Raw genomic sequence first — 17,744 nt, 5'->3', positions numbered from 1 at the left:
ATATTACATATTCTCTACACTCACATTTCATCCCAGTCATCAGTTGCACCAGGTTGGGAGATGTTATTCAGATAGCTGAAAAAGCTATCGATGATGGGAACCAACACTTCAGTTGCCTCCATAGGCAAAAGAGCATGAAGTACTTCATCCAACTTCTGGGCATGGTCCAGCGTGAGGTTGGTAGCTTCAGCAAAACTTATATTGGGGTTTACAATCAACTGAAGGAAACCATAATAACAACCGAGAATGTTGTGAACCACATCCAGAGGTAGATCTACTGTCTCATTAGATATGCTTTTCAGTTGATTAACAATCCAGTCTTCTGTCATGTTGTCCCCATTTGGGTTCAGAATGAAATCTGTGACGTTTAGCAACATGGAAACGATGGACTGCGCCGTGCTGTTTGACGGCAGTGAATCCTGAAGATCTGTCATCACATTTGGAATTCTAAAAAAGAGAGAATCATCAAGTCTGTTGTATAAAGTCAGTACACAGGTGCTTTTATCCAAAGTGACAAAACAAGAGCATTACATGCTCTCTGAGATAGTAATATCTGTAGCAATAAAATGGCAAGATTTAAGAGTAAATTAGTGAAGTACAAATGATAGAAGATGGAGAAATGTTAAATTATAAGTCTCTCATGACAAACAAGAGCAAGAGAAAGAGAGATTTAGAGTTACAATATATTCTCTAGACTTACACTTCAGTCCAATTTCCAGGTCCACCAGGTTGCAAGAAAGTCGGCAAATAGGCGAAAAGGATGTTTGAGATGGGAACCAGCACCTGATTTGCCTCCACTGGCAAGAGAGCTTGCATTACTCCATTCACTTGATTAATAGTCTCCTGTGTGAGGTTTCCAGTTTGTGCATTTGGGTTCAGGATCAGTTGGAGTGAACCCTGAAAAGCACCAAGTATACCTTGAATCACATCCTGAGGTAGAGGTCCTGTCTCATTAGACATGCTCTCCAAAACCACATTCACAGTACTGGCAATTGCTTTGATGAAGTTTTCACTCTGGAGACCACCATCCGTGTTAGCTACATGGATAGCATAGTTTACTGCCTGAGAAACCTTGTCGGCAACAGCAAGGAAAGATTGCTCTTCAGTGGGGAACAGGGGGGCCATGGCTTGAATGAGATGCTCCAGATCAATCCCAGGTGTTGTAATATCAATAGAGCTCATGTTCCATTGGAAGATTTTGGCAAGTGCCGTTGTCAGTTGCGGATTAGTGATCCAATCTTTTGTCAAGTTGAGGTAAGTCATGATCTGAGCTTCGATTTCAGTTGGAAAACTAGCGTTCACTGGGGAGCCAGTGGAATCAAAGAGTGCCTGATGGATTTGAAGGTTTGTTTTAATCCGTTCCAGCTCACCATGCAATATGGTCATGACTGTATTGCCAACTTGCATAAGATCTTCACTATCTAGAGGAACCTTCACATTGACTATCAAGTTTTGGATCTGATTCATTATCATTGTTTGCTTCTCCATTTCTGAACTGATGAGTTCCACATGCATTTTCGTCATGTGAATCAGGGGTTGGAGAATCTCTGCAAATGTGCTGCCGCTGGTGGCATTTTCGAGTTTGTTTAGGTACCACAGTGTGATGTTTTCATACACTTTCTGTGCATACTGTCCCTGAGCCATCATTGGAGAGTTAATGGTGTAATACGGATAGCGTTCGTTGAAAAACTCTTTCAAGAGGTTTTCCAGAACGTCAAGCTCACCAGTAATCATAGTCATGTTGTCCACATGTAGACTCTGAAGATTTTGTCTAATGGTTGATAGGGTTGTTGTCAAAACCTCTTCTGTCATTGCAAGTGAGTCAGTTTCAGGATTTGACAGGTTCCTTAATTCACCAGCAGTGATGTTGAGCCAGTCTACAAGAGTTGTTTGAATTTCCTTTGCCACAGGTAGTGAACCAACAGCGGTCTGAATGAACTGAAGAACACAGTCAGCCTCTCCGTAGAAAGGTGGTCCTTGAGAAGATTGGAGAATGGTTGGATCATTTAGGCACTGTGGGGTTTGACCAATCATATTGATGATGGCCAAAGGATCTAGTACGGTGTTAACTGCTGACCAGTTATAGATGTTGATGACATCAGAGATTTGTTGTAATTCATAAATAGTGAGATTGGAGAGTTGTAGCGCCTCAGTGATGCTTGTTGAATTGGCATTAGTAGATGCATAAATCAGCTTGAGAAGATGTTGGACCTTACTGACGATCTCCATGGAGGAATTTGGTGGTAGTGACATGCTCCAAGGCAGGATAAGAGATAATACATCGCCAACAACAGACAGAGTCATGTTACTATTAAGGGCTAAGTTTTCAATATTAGTGTCATTTGAAAGTTGAGAAACGATGTTAAGAAGACCAAACACGTTTAGGACATCATTAGAACAGTTATGATCAACAGCTGAGCAGATCTCCAGATCTCCAATCAGGGCATGAGTGTAATTGAGCACCGCTTCTAACTGATCCTGTTGCTGTGGTGGCAGAACGGCTCCGAGTTGGCTCAAAACTTCATTTAGAACTGCAAACCCTCCCTCGTTTTGTAGCATCTGGACGGAGTCGTTTCTCAGGAACTGAAGAAGGTTCTGAAGAACTGGATTGAAGCTGGATATGGGGTAACCACCTGACAAGAGGTCCTCCAGCTGTCCCAGTCCAAGAGCTGCCAAGATGTCATTTAACAGCGTTTGTGAGAGCTGAGTGTCAAACTGCTCGGTGGATTCGATATTGGAAAGAAGCTGAATTTCCTTATGTACTGTATTGATGAGATTCATCATCAGGTCTTGCGGTAACTTGTAACTGCTGGAATTGCTGACAAGAACACGTTGCAACAGTGACATGTATGTGTCTTGGTAGACACTTTCCAAGAGAGCCACTGTTCCCTGGATAGGTCTAAAAAACAACAACAAAATGAATTTATTTATCATTGTATCAATATACTGTAATAACAAGCACATATCCACTATAGCCATTATATCAATTTGATTATCAGTACAGTAAATGTCCAAGAGTAAATAACGTTTACCTCAGCAGGCCGGCAGGATTGCTTGATACTTCAGAGATCATTGTCTGGATTAATGGCACAAATGTTTCCCAAGTAAACCCGGTCTGACATGTAAGGCCAGATGAACCAAGCATGCCTGCAAGAGTCACATAATACATAAGCCAATATATTTTCTTTATAACTGGATATAAAATCTGAGCTCAAAATTATAACAAAACCTTTAGTGACTACTAGTCAGTCTCTGCAGAAAAACCCGATTATGCGATCGCATGATTCAACGCATTATCAGCCAAAGTCTACATCATTGAAAAGTTGCAAAACCCGCAATTTTTGCACGTCCCCGCAATTTCATAGCATAAAATTGCATAAATATCCCACATATTCCATCGTATTTTTTAAGAAAACGTGCCGCAAGATCCAGGATTTTTGTCCGCAACAATCACAAAAATACTCTGCGTTTTTCTGGAAGGACTGACTGGTACAGTACAATACAAGGTGTATAAAAATAATTAGTAACCATTAGAATCAATTTTAATCATTTAAAAATGCATTAAAGATTTGTCTGAATTTTTGTAATATAGACCATATGTTTTTTTGGGGGGGATTGTATTTTGTGTACTAACACTCACAGTTTGGTGATGTCGTGACATTTGGTTGGTAGTTCATAATCCAATAAGCCATGTTAAAGTACGGTTCAATAGAGGGCCACTGATAGCTATTCTCCAGCATAGAGCCCACGGTTTTAATTGTGTCCAAACCCCTGGAAATACATTAAGAAACATGATTTTTCTGGTGCATTTTCCCATATGAAAACTAGTGGCATTCAGTGTTTGTTTAAAATAATAGTTAAGAAAAGCAACATCATGGGCATGTGGTTACTGAATATGTTTCTTACCTGGTGAGAAGAATCTGGGACAAATGAACTGGCATTTGCTCTGTAATCCATGCTGTAATGTTTTTCTGACCAAGCCCAGTTACCAGATATTGTAGGGCAGCGCCATAATTTGAGGATGTTGTGAATATTTGGTGCCACTCTGCCAACATCACGGAGGGTGTGACATTATACGTTACATTTCCACCTACTATACCGACCAACTGTTGAACCTGTGATTAAATGTTTTAAAATTAAAAATATGAACAATATTAATGAATAATTCATTTCAAGTTCAGGCTATTTCTTCTTAATGCATTACATGGCAATACCTTTTCAGCTACAGGAGAAAGTGATGTCATCAATATTTGCTCAAGACTTGTGTCATTTCCAGAGCAAACCAAAGTGTCCCAAAGGTCATGGTCTATAGAGATGTATGCTGACATCCATGCCCAGGGAGTATAAAGATCGCTGCAGTTAGTATTGCCTTCGAAAACCTGTACGAAAACATTAGTGCAACAGTATGAAGAGCTTAAAGTCTGTGTAAAGTCATTTCAGAGAATTGTTTCTAAACACATTATAAATGTTAGAAATGTATTACTGAAAAACATTACAAAGACGTTAAAAGTGAATTACATAGTATTAAATTGTGGTGTTGCGCCATTAAACTGTCCACATTTCTATGTATAGGATTATTTAGGCGGGCATAAACGGTGGCTCGATGACCCCTTACACAATCGCGAACATCCATTTAGGTTGTAGCGGTATTTGAAAATACAGCGTGAGCTTAGTCAGATAGCATCTACTTCAAGATGCTAAATATATGTTAGCAGCCAATGTTAATCATTTGGGACAAATATGATGTTATTTAAAGTTAAACTATGTGAGTGGTGCTCTGCGGCGTTACAGGGATTTGAGCAGTGCCCAGAGTCACAGCGGACAGACGCCGCTAGGCACCGCCGGTGTGCGTACATTAATAGAAAATAAAAAAATTTTTTAAATTCATGGCGCGATGCAGCGCAGTGCTTCTCGTCTTGTGTGCAACACCCTTTAGACTCACCTTGACCAGAGTTTGCTCAACGGAGTCCATGACATGATCAGCCCAGGCATTAGCAAATGTCTCATTCTGAGCCAGGGAAAGGAAAAGCTCCTGGACACGGTTGGCGTCGCTCAGGACCAGTTTAATGAATGCTGTAAGAGGGATAAACAGCTCAAATGGTCATATCGCAAAGCAGAAACATTACTTAATCAACTGCATTTGATCAGCGTGACAGTAGTTGTTATTAGACTGTTTTCATTGTTGTTGATACCAGTCTAAATCATTCATTTGAACAAACAAAGGAAATGCTTTTGTGCCAGAAAACTACGGCTCTAATTATGTAAACTACATAGGATACATAATACATTTTGTTAGTAACTGAATTTCGAAACAACGTGACTGTAGACGAATCAGAACACTTTACAGTTGGCACTTGTTTGGTGAGCCAATACCAATGTAGTTCCTTAATTATTTATGCAAAGTATAACTATAAACAATTAAAAATGCTGGTACATACGCAGCTGGACTTCCATTGCAACACTTGCAATCTGCATGGATGAATGGCCACTCATCAGGAAAGTCTGAATGTATTCCCATCCAGGTATTCCACGTAATAGATCAAATGCTGTATTGCCGATCCCGAGGATTCTGTAGTGGGAAAATCAGTGATGACATTTTTTATTTTGTAAATTTGTATTTTTTATGATGATACAAACAAAACTATGCAAAATGACAATGACAAACTAGACTACAATAAACGTATTGTAGTTATGGGTGTGTTACTGTTTGCCATTTGATGTAAAATGTAAAATCTCGATCCTTAAGTAAAACCTGAAGTAATTTCAACGCTGCACCTAACTTCACCAAACCTTATACTTAGGGTGTACGTACATTTGTTCCATCAGGGTCCTTGGTTCTGCATCATTGGTGCTGCGTGAGGGCCTGCTGCTTTCGGAAACACCACCAGAGCTTGCTGGAGAAACAAGGCCCAAGAAGCTGCTCACCAACTCTTTAACAAAAGCCACGTCTGCTGAAGAAGAGCCCTGACTCCAGGCCAACAGCATCTATTGGTTTGGCAGAATTTTACATTGTGGGCATTAACATCAATATTTAAAAATATTACTTCAGTATTATTAAGAATATGGTTAAGCATGAGATTTTATACAAAATACACATATTTCATTACTTATTCAACTGCATTTTAGTAGTGTGACAGAAGTTGCCTATTAGACTGTTTTCGTTGTCTTTGATACCAATCTAAATCATTAATTTGAATAAAAAAAGGAAAAGCTTTTGTGCCAGAAAAATATGGCTCTAATTATGTAAATTACATAAGAAACATAATACGTTTTGTAAGTAACTGCATTTCGAACAACGTGATTGTAGACTAACCAAAACACTTTACAGTTGGCACTTGTTTGGTGAGCAAGTTTGTTTATGTACTATACACATGCTGGTACGTACGCAGCTGGACTTCCATTGCAACACTTGCAATCTGCATGGATGAATGGCTACTCATAAGGAAAGTCTGAATGTACTCCCATCCAGGTATTCCACGTAATAGATCGAATGCTGTATTGCCAATCCCGAGGATTAATTTTACCGTCTAGGTTAACTATAGAGCCGATATAGTCCGGCTCTGAGTTTTAGCCTAAATTGAAAATGTGTTATCACTTCGGCTAGTGTTGTAGTTCTCGAGACCGGTCACTTTTGTAAAGGTCTTGGTCTCGTCTTGGAATCGACCATATTTTTACCCGGTCTCGTCTCGGTCTCAGACAAAGAGGACTCGGAATTTTATTTCAAGACTGGTCAAGACCACAACTGATGGCACACTGCAAAAAAATGATTTTCAAGAAAAAAAATTATTAGTATTTTTGTCTTGTTTTCAGTAAAAATATCTAAAAATTCTTAAATTAAGATGCTTTGTCTTGATGAACAAAACGACCCAAGAAAATAAGTCTAGTTATTAGAGCAAAAATATCAAATTTAAGTGATTTTGTGCATAAAACAAGCAACAAAATCTGCCAATGGGGTAAGCTAATTTTTCTTGATTTTTTCTTGAATTTAGTGTTCAGTGTTTCCCATACATAGGCTCTACTTGGGCGCTGCGCCCAGGTAAATTGCGACCCGCCCAAGTAAAAAAAATCACTTTACGAATTTCCGTATTTCTGAACTGGACTGGATGACCCGTGTTTTGGAGAGAGAGAGAGAGAGAGAGAGAGAGAGAGAGAGAGAGCGCGAAAGAGAGAGCGAGAGAGAGAGAGCGCGAGAGAGAGGTGGGGGTCGGGTGACCGTGAAGATGATGCACGCGTCATAAACTCATCATCCAGCGCGGCAAACTGGATCAACTGCAGCAGCACATACGGAGCAGCCAGGGAACACACTGCGACCAAAATGGTCGCATATGCTTATGTGCATATGTGTTTATAGCATCTAAGTTGGCTTCATTTTGCGTGCAAGCACGTTGTGTCTCTCCGGTTTGAGTGTCCGTTCACGTGCTCTCTGTTTCTCAATGAATTGGGCGCGACGCGAAGCAACCTCAGTGTCACATTGTATACTTTCATGTTTCTGAACTTGAGCAGAGTTTTACCATTAGAGGTCTTTCTTCACTGAGGACGCGGGACCCGTACGGTTCCGGGTTTATATTTTAAATGGTCAGATGGGTCCGGGTCGGTCCTAGTTCATTACTTCGGGTCCCAAGTCTGATTAATATTGTGTGTAAAACCCGAGTCGATCGGAGAACGGCCGTGAGCGCTACCGCGCTAAAGCTCGAGTGCTGTTTTAGCGTGCCTCCGGTTTCTATGGCGATAGCAACTGGCTCTTGTCACGACCACGCGCCGCTTCATTTTCTTTATCCCATTTTTTAATACTCTTACTATTAATAGACAATATCTTTACTAAAATCTAAACAGTTTGCACAGAGATTGTAGCAAAAAGCAGTGCTAATACTGAATGAGCAAAGCTCTAGCTGACTCAGGATATAAAAAACGCAAAGCTGTAATGTAAAGTCTGTCATCGGGACAGCACAGCAAGTAGACTTTTAAATCTGAAATAATTAGTGGATTAAGCTTTTTTTAAAAAGAGAGATAGAAAGCAGAAGCAGTAAAAGTGCCTATCTTATAGAAGTTATTACCATTATAACATCAGTCACATTTATAATCTATAGACCTGCACTGTCTATATAGGCTAGTATACATAGTATTGTATATAATTGAGTTTGATAAAAGGGGTCATCAAATTGCTTCATATATCAGTGCAAAAACATCAAGTTTTTTCGTGGTGCTTTGACAAACAGTGTCAGCTTTGTTTATGGCAAAAAAAGTTTGGGGTGGTTAGATTAATGAACTATAATGTGAAATTAATATGAATGTTTTATAAATCAAAGTATTGTGTTGTGTCACACATTATTAGTTCTTTGTTACATGTATAGTAGACCATTTTTTGTCTGTGGATAATAATGATTGCCCTTTTCACCAGCTACCACCACAAGTAAATTTCAGATCTGTGGGAAACACTGGTGTTTAAGAAAAAGGTTCAAGATTTTTTTGCTTAACCCATTGGCAGATTTTTGCTTGTTTTATGCACAAAATCACTTAAATTTGATATTTTTGGTCTAAAAACTAGACTTATTTTCTTGGCTAGTTTTGCTTATCAAGAAAAATCATCTTAATTTGAGACTTTTTAGATATTTTTACTGAAAACAAGACAAAAATACTAAGAACATTTTTTTTCTTGAAAATCATTTTTTGCAGTGCACATCACAAATTTATTTTTTTACATTAATATTATGCAGTTTATTCAGGTTTGGCATATGATGTTGGCATTGTTTAAGCATTGTTTAAGTTTCTCCCAATGACAGTTTTTCTCATTTTATTACTAAAAACACCTGCATTGTGTTAAGCCATGGAAAGACAGTTCAGATTAAATGGTTAAGTAGATTTCAGCTCTTTATTTGCTTATAAACAAAAATAAATTCCCATATATCTGCAATGCCTTTGATTATTTTATCAACTTCTCTGATGGCAAACACACACACACAGACAAGAAGTGCCTAATCATATGCATATTCCACATTTTATCGTAAGTGTTTTAATGCAGTGACTTGCAATAGTCTTGGTCTTGACTTGGTCTCTGCCTGTCTTGGTCTTGGTCTTGACTCGGTCTCGACCCTTTAAAGTCTTGGTCTTGTCTCGGTCTCAGCCTGTCTTGGTCTTGGTCATGACTTGGTCTCGGTTTAGGTGGTTTTGACTACAACACTAACTTCGGCTCCCGTGGCCTTCTGGCATAAAAAACTATCCATCCAATTAGGGCTGGGCGATATGACGAAAAAAAATTATCGATAAAATGTTTTCCATATCAGTCGATATCGATAATTATCATGATAAATAACAAATCTTTATTCCTGTCAAATTTAAAGGCAGATTTTTGCTCCTGAATGAAAATTGTAAAAACCAGACAGTTAATAATGGTTTTAAACTACTTTTTATTCAGAACATGACAAATACAAATACTAAAATCTTGTTTTAATGTTCAGGCATCTGTATTAAATGTAAATATATTTGTTATGAAATCAACACATTTCTGACACAGAAAGCAGCAGGCTACTGTCACTTTAAGACCCAAGATAGACTGCTTTAAGTTTTAATATACTACTGAGTAACATCCAGCTGTTTATGTTCACTTAAACAAGAAAGAAAACTTAGTTCAGTGATCACGCGTGTGTTATGCATATACGAGCTGTACACTGATAAATGGATGTCAAGAGTGTCACGTTGCTGTGGGAGCGCACATACGCATACAGTATATTCACTGCAGTGGTGGATCTGCTGTTTTTCCTCAGTTTCCTGAATTTGTGAATGTCCTGTAAAAATACTTTTAAAGCTGTGCGGTTGTGTGCGTGCGCTGAAAGAAAGTACAGAATACTGCACCTATTGTGTCTGCTGTGTTAGACGAACCCTGTTTGCGCGTCCAACATTACACACAAGAAAATGTTTCCGCGCATTTGGATTCCGTGATTCCGTCCGCGTTATCCGCATCGCGAAAATCATAGGGCTCTACGAATAAATTAATAACTTGCCTCATCCTCCACTCCTTCAAGTCGAACTGACAGTCTGATTGTAAACCAAGAGCGCGTGCCGCATCCGGAAGTGCTCACGCAAGTTACGCAACATTACGCACAGTGCGTAAACATTATCGATCCCTTATCGAACTGCCCTTATCGTTTTATCGAAAAAGTTTATATCGGTAAAACTATCGTTATCGAATTATCGCCCAGCACTACATCCAATGCATACTGAAAAATCACATACTGTTATGGAAGTATGCGATTTCGGCTGAAAATCATCCGTTTGCCAGAGGCCAACAAAGAGAAAAGCGCCATTGCATGGTGACCGCATTCACTAACAAAAAGGTAATATTGAGTAACTTCTTTTGTAGCACACAATACGGCCAGTTATTATGTCTTTAAGTGCTTAGTTAACAAAAATAGTTTACGACGAGGTCAAATCAACTAAATCAACACTGAGACGTTAATAAATATCAGTACTTTCAAATTCCCGCATGAGCCAGATTAGATAAACCTATGTTTGTGTGATAGTAGATATATGTATCTCTAAAGAATGTACCTGCTGAGCAACCTTCCCCTTATTTATCCTTTGAAATATCTGGCCCGCTTCCCAACTCCAACTGTAGGAGGAAGTGATGTAATTGTCGCTCAAAAACGTACGAAAGTCATTTTCGTTGAGCAGCACAGTAACCTGAAAAGATCAAAATGTGTGTTATTGACAAAATGTTAAACTGTGTGGGTCTGTTCCTACAGTATACATACTGTAGTGAGCTGCCTACAGTACACACAGTTCTCAAGTCTACAAGTATGCATGACACACAGACTAAAACCAATAAATGGGTTCATGTTCAGGTTATGTGAAGAATATGAAGAAATGTTAAGAAAACATGTTCTTAACAACCATGACTTACCTTATCCAGAGGAATCTGGATTTTACTGATAAGGTCTGTTATAACTGTGTTGTTTGAAAGAATGCTGTCCAGTGTCACAATATCACTCATTTTGATGTATACATCTAAATACAAAAGAGAGAGTACAATGAGCTTTCTATAACATAAAAGTTCACCTGTAACTAAGTCATGAAACCACACCTTAATCTACTTTATAGAAAATGTACTGGTTTAAAGCAGTGTTCCTAATGCTAAGTAGACTCCTCTTTATCTTCATGAGGGAAGATAATTTACATTTAATTTACAATCCACAGTGACTTACTAAAGCAATAAGCCCCAAGAAGCAGTGGGTTACCTAAGGGGCATTGTTAGGCCCTTAGCTGTTATAAAATGCACTGTAACCCCACTGCTTCGCGGGGGTTATTGCGTTTATAAAACGGTTACTTCATATGCATAACCTTAGTACAAATATTACTCTTCCGCTAAACAAAGTAGTTCCTCAGAATCAAGTGTGACTGAAACAGAGCGCAGTTTCCAACCAACACAGATGCAGCAAAGACACAATGAAAATATTATTTAAGACTGTGGTGTTTATTTTATAAACCAACATTCATCTAATTTATACATTAATATTTATATCGTGCAACTGTTGAAGTGATGATCAAATATGCTTGAAAGCATGCTGAACTCTTTTTTTTTTTTAAGTTGCCACCCAGTTTTTGTTTAATGCCTTGCAGAAAAATGATCTTCTTTAAATTAACATAAAATATCAAATGAAAGAACAGACCATCCGCTTTCAAACAACAACAACAACAAAAAAACGTTTCATTCTACCTTCATTTGTTTTCTTATCACCTCTCAGATTTTTTAGCTAAAAGCGGAGATAATTCAATTTTTGTAAATAACTTTTGTAAGAGATCTGATTCAGAGCCTGATCAAAACACGCTGTTTTTAGTGTTGAGTGAATGCGTCAGTGTTTAAGTTGGTTTACCGGGGTATTTTATCACGGCTTAGAACGCGTTTCAACCAATCAGAATGAAGAACCAGAACTGCCCGTTTTATAAAGTATCAATCTATAACTTTTAATTAGTATCCGACCGTTGGGGATCAAATCCATGACCTTTACAATTAATTTTTTGAGTGATTGTTCTGTATGGATAACCATGGTACGACATAAGAAGTAAAAAGTACCTGGGCCCACAAATTCCCTAAAACAAGTTCTACCTCTACATCAGGGGTGACCATCCCTGTTCTTGGAGATCTACCTCCTGCATATTTCAGTTCCAACCCAGCCTCAACACATCTGACTTTAACTTTTAGGTAGCCCTGAAAGGCTTGATTGCCAGGTTCTGGTGTGTTTGATTGGAGCTGAACTCTGCAAGACAGTGGATCTCCAGGAACAGGGTTGGTCACGACTGCTCTACATACTACATGCTTCCTGGCAGCAGTCTGAGGTTTGAGTGCCGGTAAGTTCTAGTTAAAAAATGTAAATTTGTCAGAGCAATGCAATTTAATAGGCATTGTCTTTTGATGATCCATTAAGCAATTGAGGAAATGATAGTGCTTAAAATGTCACTGCAAACGTCATACATGCCAAGCAAGTCTTAAACGTACCTCTTCCTTGCCAAGAACTGGTGTAGTTGAAAATGCCAATGCCTTTCTCAAGGACTGGGTTCATAAAGGAGGTAGAAACATTTGCCTGGGGCAAAATCATCTCAGCAAAACTCAAGACTCTATAATAGGGAGAGAGATGCCGAAATTATATGCAAATAGAAAGAGAAACTGACATTATTTGTGTAACAAGTCAACAAATAAAAATGGGTGACTTAATGTGTTTTAGTAACATGCAATAAAACCAGGCAAACAAAGCGTGATCTCATGAGAATTCTTACATATTTTACAAGTTGGCTAATTTGTATGAATTCATACAAAGTTAATGATGCAAAAACGTACAATTCTCATGAAAAAAACAAAAACGAAACCCAACACCTAACCCCAACGTCACAGGGTGGTCATAATGGGTGCCCTTTAAAAATAAACTGATCAAATTCCATCCAAAAAACCTAGACCACATCTAACTTTGGCTTTGTTCAGTCAGGCAGCAAAAATCTGATATTTCATGACTCAAATTGATTCAGATGTTTTTAGTCTAAACCGCAAAATAAAAAATTTGATTTCAAAATTTTAATTTTTGTTTAACCATATCACATAAAATTCAAATCATTGCCAACTCATGTAGATACACTGAACATTAACTACACTGTCAATAAACTAATATGACTTCCTCAGTTAGTCATACAAATCAGATAAAAACAAGTCATGTTCAATGTCAACAGAGATCTTAAACTGATTTATTTGATACACACTTTTTCAGATTTTCCAATTCCTCTCCTGCGGTTGTTAGCTTCTCTTGATCTGTGGGCTTTAGGAAGACATCAGGCAAGCCCAGCAAGAAGTCCCACACTGACTTTTCCGTCTGAAGCGTATCTACCACCACCACCGTCTCCCCAACCGTATGCAACACTTCTGCTGGGTTATTTAGCAACATGTCTGTCAGCACCTGCCGTTCCAAACAGATTAACAGACAAAGATAAAACACGTTATGACGTATGCATTTAAAAACTAATGAAATGCATGGACATAATATGATTTATTAATTAACTTTGAATGTTTGAACCCACCTGGTTCATGGTAAGCAAAGTCGCTTCAAGAACAGTGTTGTTGGACTTGCAGAAGTTTATAAGACCGTTTGTGAATAAATCTGCCTGGGAACTGTTTGATATGTTAACGGAAGTCAAGGAGAAGCTGCAGATGGATTTTTTCAAAACGCTCACTGACTCCCAAATAGCTTCCATTGCCTCCTATTGAACCAATAAAACAGAAGTGAGCGATTTATATATTGTGGCAATTTCTGGGGGATGCAAGATAATGCAAAAACGTAACTATAAAAAACTCTGAATTTATTTTTAACAGGACATTCCATAAAATTCAATTATTATAAGTCAATTATTAGGCCCGGGATATACTGCACAATTTTTGGCTGTCCCAGACGAAAGATTAAATCATCACGGTTTTTCAGATTTTAAGATAAGTTTCTGACAGTGTCAGAAATTCAGAATGATCAAAGCACAGTGTGGTTCCTGCTACAACCTGCGTACCAGTATTTGTTTACCACTAGCACATGCTGGTGACATTGCGCCAACGTGTGACACAGCCGTTGAAGCCTCCGATTCAATAGGTGTCATTATCCAGTACAATCTACATGTTTGTCGTACCCAAGTTTAAACGATCCATATCGCACTGATAATGATCTTATAGGAGTGCAAAAAATAATGCAGTGTATCCCGGGCTTTAGACTTTTATATAGTGTTATACAATTAGAATTGTTATGTAGTGTTATATAACCTGATTAAGGGGTGCAGTGTTGTTTAAATCTTCCATGAATGAGGTTACATTGGGATTCGTCTCAAGGCTTGAATCTAAAAAAAAAAAAAATTATAAAGCAGCGTTAACTCAAACTGCAAAATAAAAACAGACAAGTACTTAATACTTAAACACTTGTCAGTTTTAATGTTGTTTACGGTTCATTATTAATACTGTAAAACAGAATACTATTTCATAAAAGATGTAGATTTAAGACAGTGCACATACTGAGTACTCGATCCCATATCTCTAGGAGTTCTGGATGATCTGATGTGTCCCTTTTAAGTATTGAATGAACCAGGCCACCCTTCTGGAGATGGGCCAGTGAAGGTAGACCTTCAAGTAGTGATGGTAAACTACAATACACAAAGGGTCATTAATCATATAACAACAAACATCTCAATAAAGGATTAGACTACTAAAAAAAGGCAATCGGTCATCGAGTACACACCCTGACGTTGTACAAAACCTGTATGCTGGTCTTTCATGGAACACAAAAGGAAACATTTTTAGACAATGTTGATGCTGCTCTTATCATACAACAACAGTCACCAGTACTGTCCGGGTTACAAAAAGGACAAAAACCCCTGTGTCAGGAGCAGGCAATATTGAAACTTAGATGTTTTATCTTTAAATTCCTTTGGACAATGTTAAGATCTCACATAAAAGTCCCAAGACACATATAACATTACCTGGGTGGTTTTCTCTGGATTATTATTTGTGACCCTGCCAACTGAAGTGATTTTTGTGATTTATTGTTTTTTCACATAAAATCACCAATTTTGAGATATAAACCTTGATATTTTTATTAATATTGATTAAGTAAGGCCATTTTAAGGTGCCTTGTAATACTTCGATGCTATCAAACACTTAGAAAATGAGATTTTAGCCTGGAGTTTACATTCACATTTGGCAAGGTCACATTTGTCAATGAATTTTTTTTAGGGAAAAATATGAGATATTGACAGATTTTCACCTAGGATTTTAATTTTTATGGTTAATTTTGGTGCTGTTGCTCACACAAGCACATGGTATACAGCATACAGGTTTAAAAAGGCAGGGTAAATGAAAACATTTTTCAAAACCTGAAGTGAATTATAGTGTGTTATATAAATACCAATGTTTTTATGCACACCCACACAAAAGAAAAATCATGTTGGAAAGATTACTGTAAAGCACAGAGCATTAAGAAATGCGTCACCTACTGAAAGATTGAGCTTTTTTAACAATGATAAGCACTGGGTGAAAGATGACACAAACAAGTATTTAAACACTTCTTGTTCTCGACTTGTTCTCAGCTGGTTGTTTAAACAAACAAAGAGGTGGCCTGAATTAAGTATGCATACCTCTTTTTAACAGAGGGTAAAAAAGCCACAAGTTTGAAGTCATATGGTTTAGAGTGGTTTTAATTGTATGCAAATGATCGGCAGAAGCTGTGACGTGATTGGACTACAAATTAAACATTTAGACGGTTGCACAATTTCAAGACATATGTTAGTTTTTTTTTTATTGCCCTCAAACACAACTTGGCTAAAAAATCTGAGGGGATATGTATGTTTAAAAATGAGACATTTCGTTATAACAATGGTCCAAATGACTACAAAGGTTTTGACTGTTGACTTTACAGGACATTAAACACGCAACAGAAAAAGTCCTGCCAATGAACAAATGAGGTTGAAGTTCATGAAACACCCATAAATTACGGATGGCCAACCAACCAAAGAAATTCATTTTTTGTTATGTGAATAGTGACTAACTAAGGCAAAGGAAACAGCAATGTCATAGGAGGCATTTGCCATGAGCACAACAATCGTCTCGACAGCAATGCATCAACACACAGGTGTGGCCTTTTTGTTGCAAGTTTCCATAGGTTTTTTCGAACTATCAATAGTTCACTGTTTAAAAGTGGGACACACTGTCAGAAAAAAATGGTCAAAAATATATACCCCAACTGTCACTGGGGCTGTACCCTTTGAAAAAGTACAGCTCTGCACTTCAAAAAGGTTCATATTACTACCTCAGTGGTACCGGTACCAAAGGGTGCATATTAGTACATCAAAGATACTTATTAGTGTCTCAAAGATAGATATTGATACAAAATATATATATATTATATATATATATATATATATATATATATATATATATATATATATATATATATATATATATATATATATATATATAGGTACCTAATGATACATATTAGGGCCTTTTTAAAAGGGTACTGTCCCAGTGTCAGCCGTGGTATACATTCTAAAAAAAATTCAAACAGTGTATTTGGTCACAAATGTTTGGTTAGTGTACACAATAGCCTTAACTTATTCGAGCTGATCCAGACAAATCAAAACAAACAGTGATCTCAGGACTTCTAAGAACACTCATGGTGCTACGTGAAACAATTTTGTGGGCAAGACAGGAAAGACTTATTTTTTTAAAAATAACATTTTGCACAGCAGCGAGGGAGAGGTCATGTGTCACCTGTAAGATTCGGTATCCCTGCGGCGGCGATTGCCTCTGTGCCAGAAAGTTCTAGACTGTCCTTCTGCTAGGTAGGATTTGTTGGTGCAGGAACTGTCTGTGTTACACATAAGCGTCTGCAGGAAAGGGAAAAACCCGGTGCTCGGAAGGTTTCGTGGGGCCACATAGCCTAAAAGAAGCATAGATACGGTTTAGAAAACTTATATAATGTCATGAAATTTTATCTCTCCAGTGTGGACATACTTTAGTTTTTCTTTCAATTTTATCCTCCAGGGAAGAAATGTATACAATATTGTTTACCTTTTGGCATAATTTAGTTCTGGTGTATGACTTTTAATAGTAAAGTATGTTTGATTTTATGAGGTAAGCACACACAACATATTGGGTAGAGTAATGTACTGACTGAGAGTGACCACTTAAAAGGTTTCATTCTATTATTTGACAGTTATGCAATATTTGTCCAACAAATAGTCTTTAAAGAATAAAAACCCTTTACAACACATGACCTGCTTGGGGTGTGGCAAGTGTACCAAAATGATTTTACTGCTCACTTAAATTTACAGAGCAAACATATTTCACATGAGGAATTATTCAAAAGAAATGTTGCTTTTATAAGTTATCAAAAAACTCATACAGTATTTATTGAATAAAGTGGAATTATCTATTACCAATGTAATGTATAATCTTTACTATTTTCATATTTTTACAGGTACGCTACAGGTCAAATGTTTAAAGTCACAAGTTCATTTATTTATAAAGCACGTTTAAAATAGCCAGAAGACTGACCAAAGTGCTGTATTAAGAACAGAGCATTGACAAATAAAGCAGGAGTAACACCAAATATATTTAAAACCAAACGAAGACATTTAAAACCAAAAGTACAGCTGACCAAAAACCAAACTACAGTAATATACAAATAAAAGTTAATACGCCAGCTCAAACAAGTACGTTTTTAAAAGAGACT

At 37.6% G+C, this 17,744-nt stretch overlaps 1 protein-coding gene across 1 annotated transcript in view; it reads right to left on the bottom strand.

Moving 5' to 3' along the window:
• abca12 (ATP-binding cassette, sub-family A (ABC1), member 12) overlaps positions 1 to 17,744 on the bottom strand; it is a 101,906-nt gene that overhangs the window by 74,253 nt on the left and 9,909 nt on the right. Inside the window, exons 4-20 of the mRNA XM_065252099.2 lie at positions 16,781 to 16,949; positions 14,528 to 14,655; positions 14,282 to 14,355; positions 13,558 to 13,737; positions 13,243 to 13,436; positions 12,491 to 12,609; positions 10,898 to 11,001; positions 10,546 to 10,677; positions 5,813 to 5,985; positions 5,439 to 5,569; positions 4,943 to 5,073; positions 4,215 to 4,379; positions 3,907 to 4,115; positions 3,641 to 3,771; positions 3,033 to 3,147; positions 701 to 2,899; positions 25 to 447 (exon numbers count right to left, since the gene is read on the bottom strand). Coding sequence (XP_065108171.1) covers positions 25 to 447; positions 701 to 2,899; positions 3,033 to 3,147; positions 3,641 to 3,771; positions 3,907 to 4,115; positions 4,215 to 4,379; positions 4,943 to 5,073; positions 5,439 to 5,569; positions 5,813 to 5,985; positions 10,546 to 10,677; positions 10,898 to 11,001; positions 12,491 to 12,609; positions 13,243 to 13,436; positions 13,558 to 13,737; positions 14,282 to 14,355; positions 14,528 to 14,655; positions 16,781 to 16,949 — 4,777 coding nt within the window. The remainder of the gene's footprint in view (positions 1 to 24; positions 448 to 700; positions 2,900 to 3,032; positions 3,148 to 3,640; positions 3,772 to 3,906; positions 4,116 to 4,214; positions 4,380 to 4,942; positions 5,074 to 5,438; positions 5,570 to 5,812; positions 5,986 to 10,545; positions 10,678 to 10,897; positions 11,002 to 12,490; positions 12,610 to 13,242; positions 13,437 to 13,557; positions 13,738 to 14,281; positions 14,356 to 14,527; positions 14,656 to 16,780; positions 16,950 to 17,744) is intronic.

The sequence above is a fragment of the Paramisgurnus dabryanus genome, chromosome 15 (assembly GCF_030506205.2).
Source record: "Paramisgurnus dabryanus chromosome 15, PD_genome_1.1, whole genome shotgun sequence".
NCBI lineage: Eukaryota > Metazoa > Chordata > Actinopteri > Cypriniformes > Cobitidae > Paramisgurnus > Paramisgurnus dabryanus.
The sequence above is the reverse complement of the archived record's forward strand: the minus strand, read 5'-3'. Positions and strand labels throughout refer to the sequence as shown.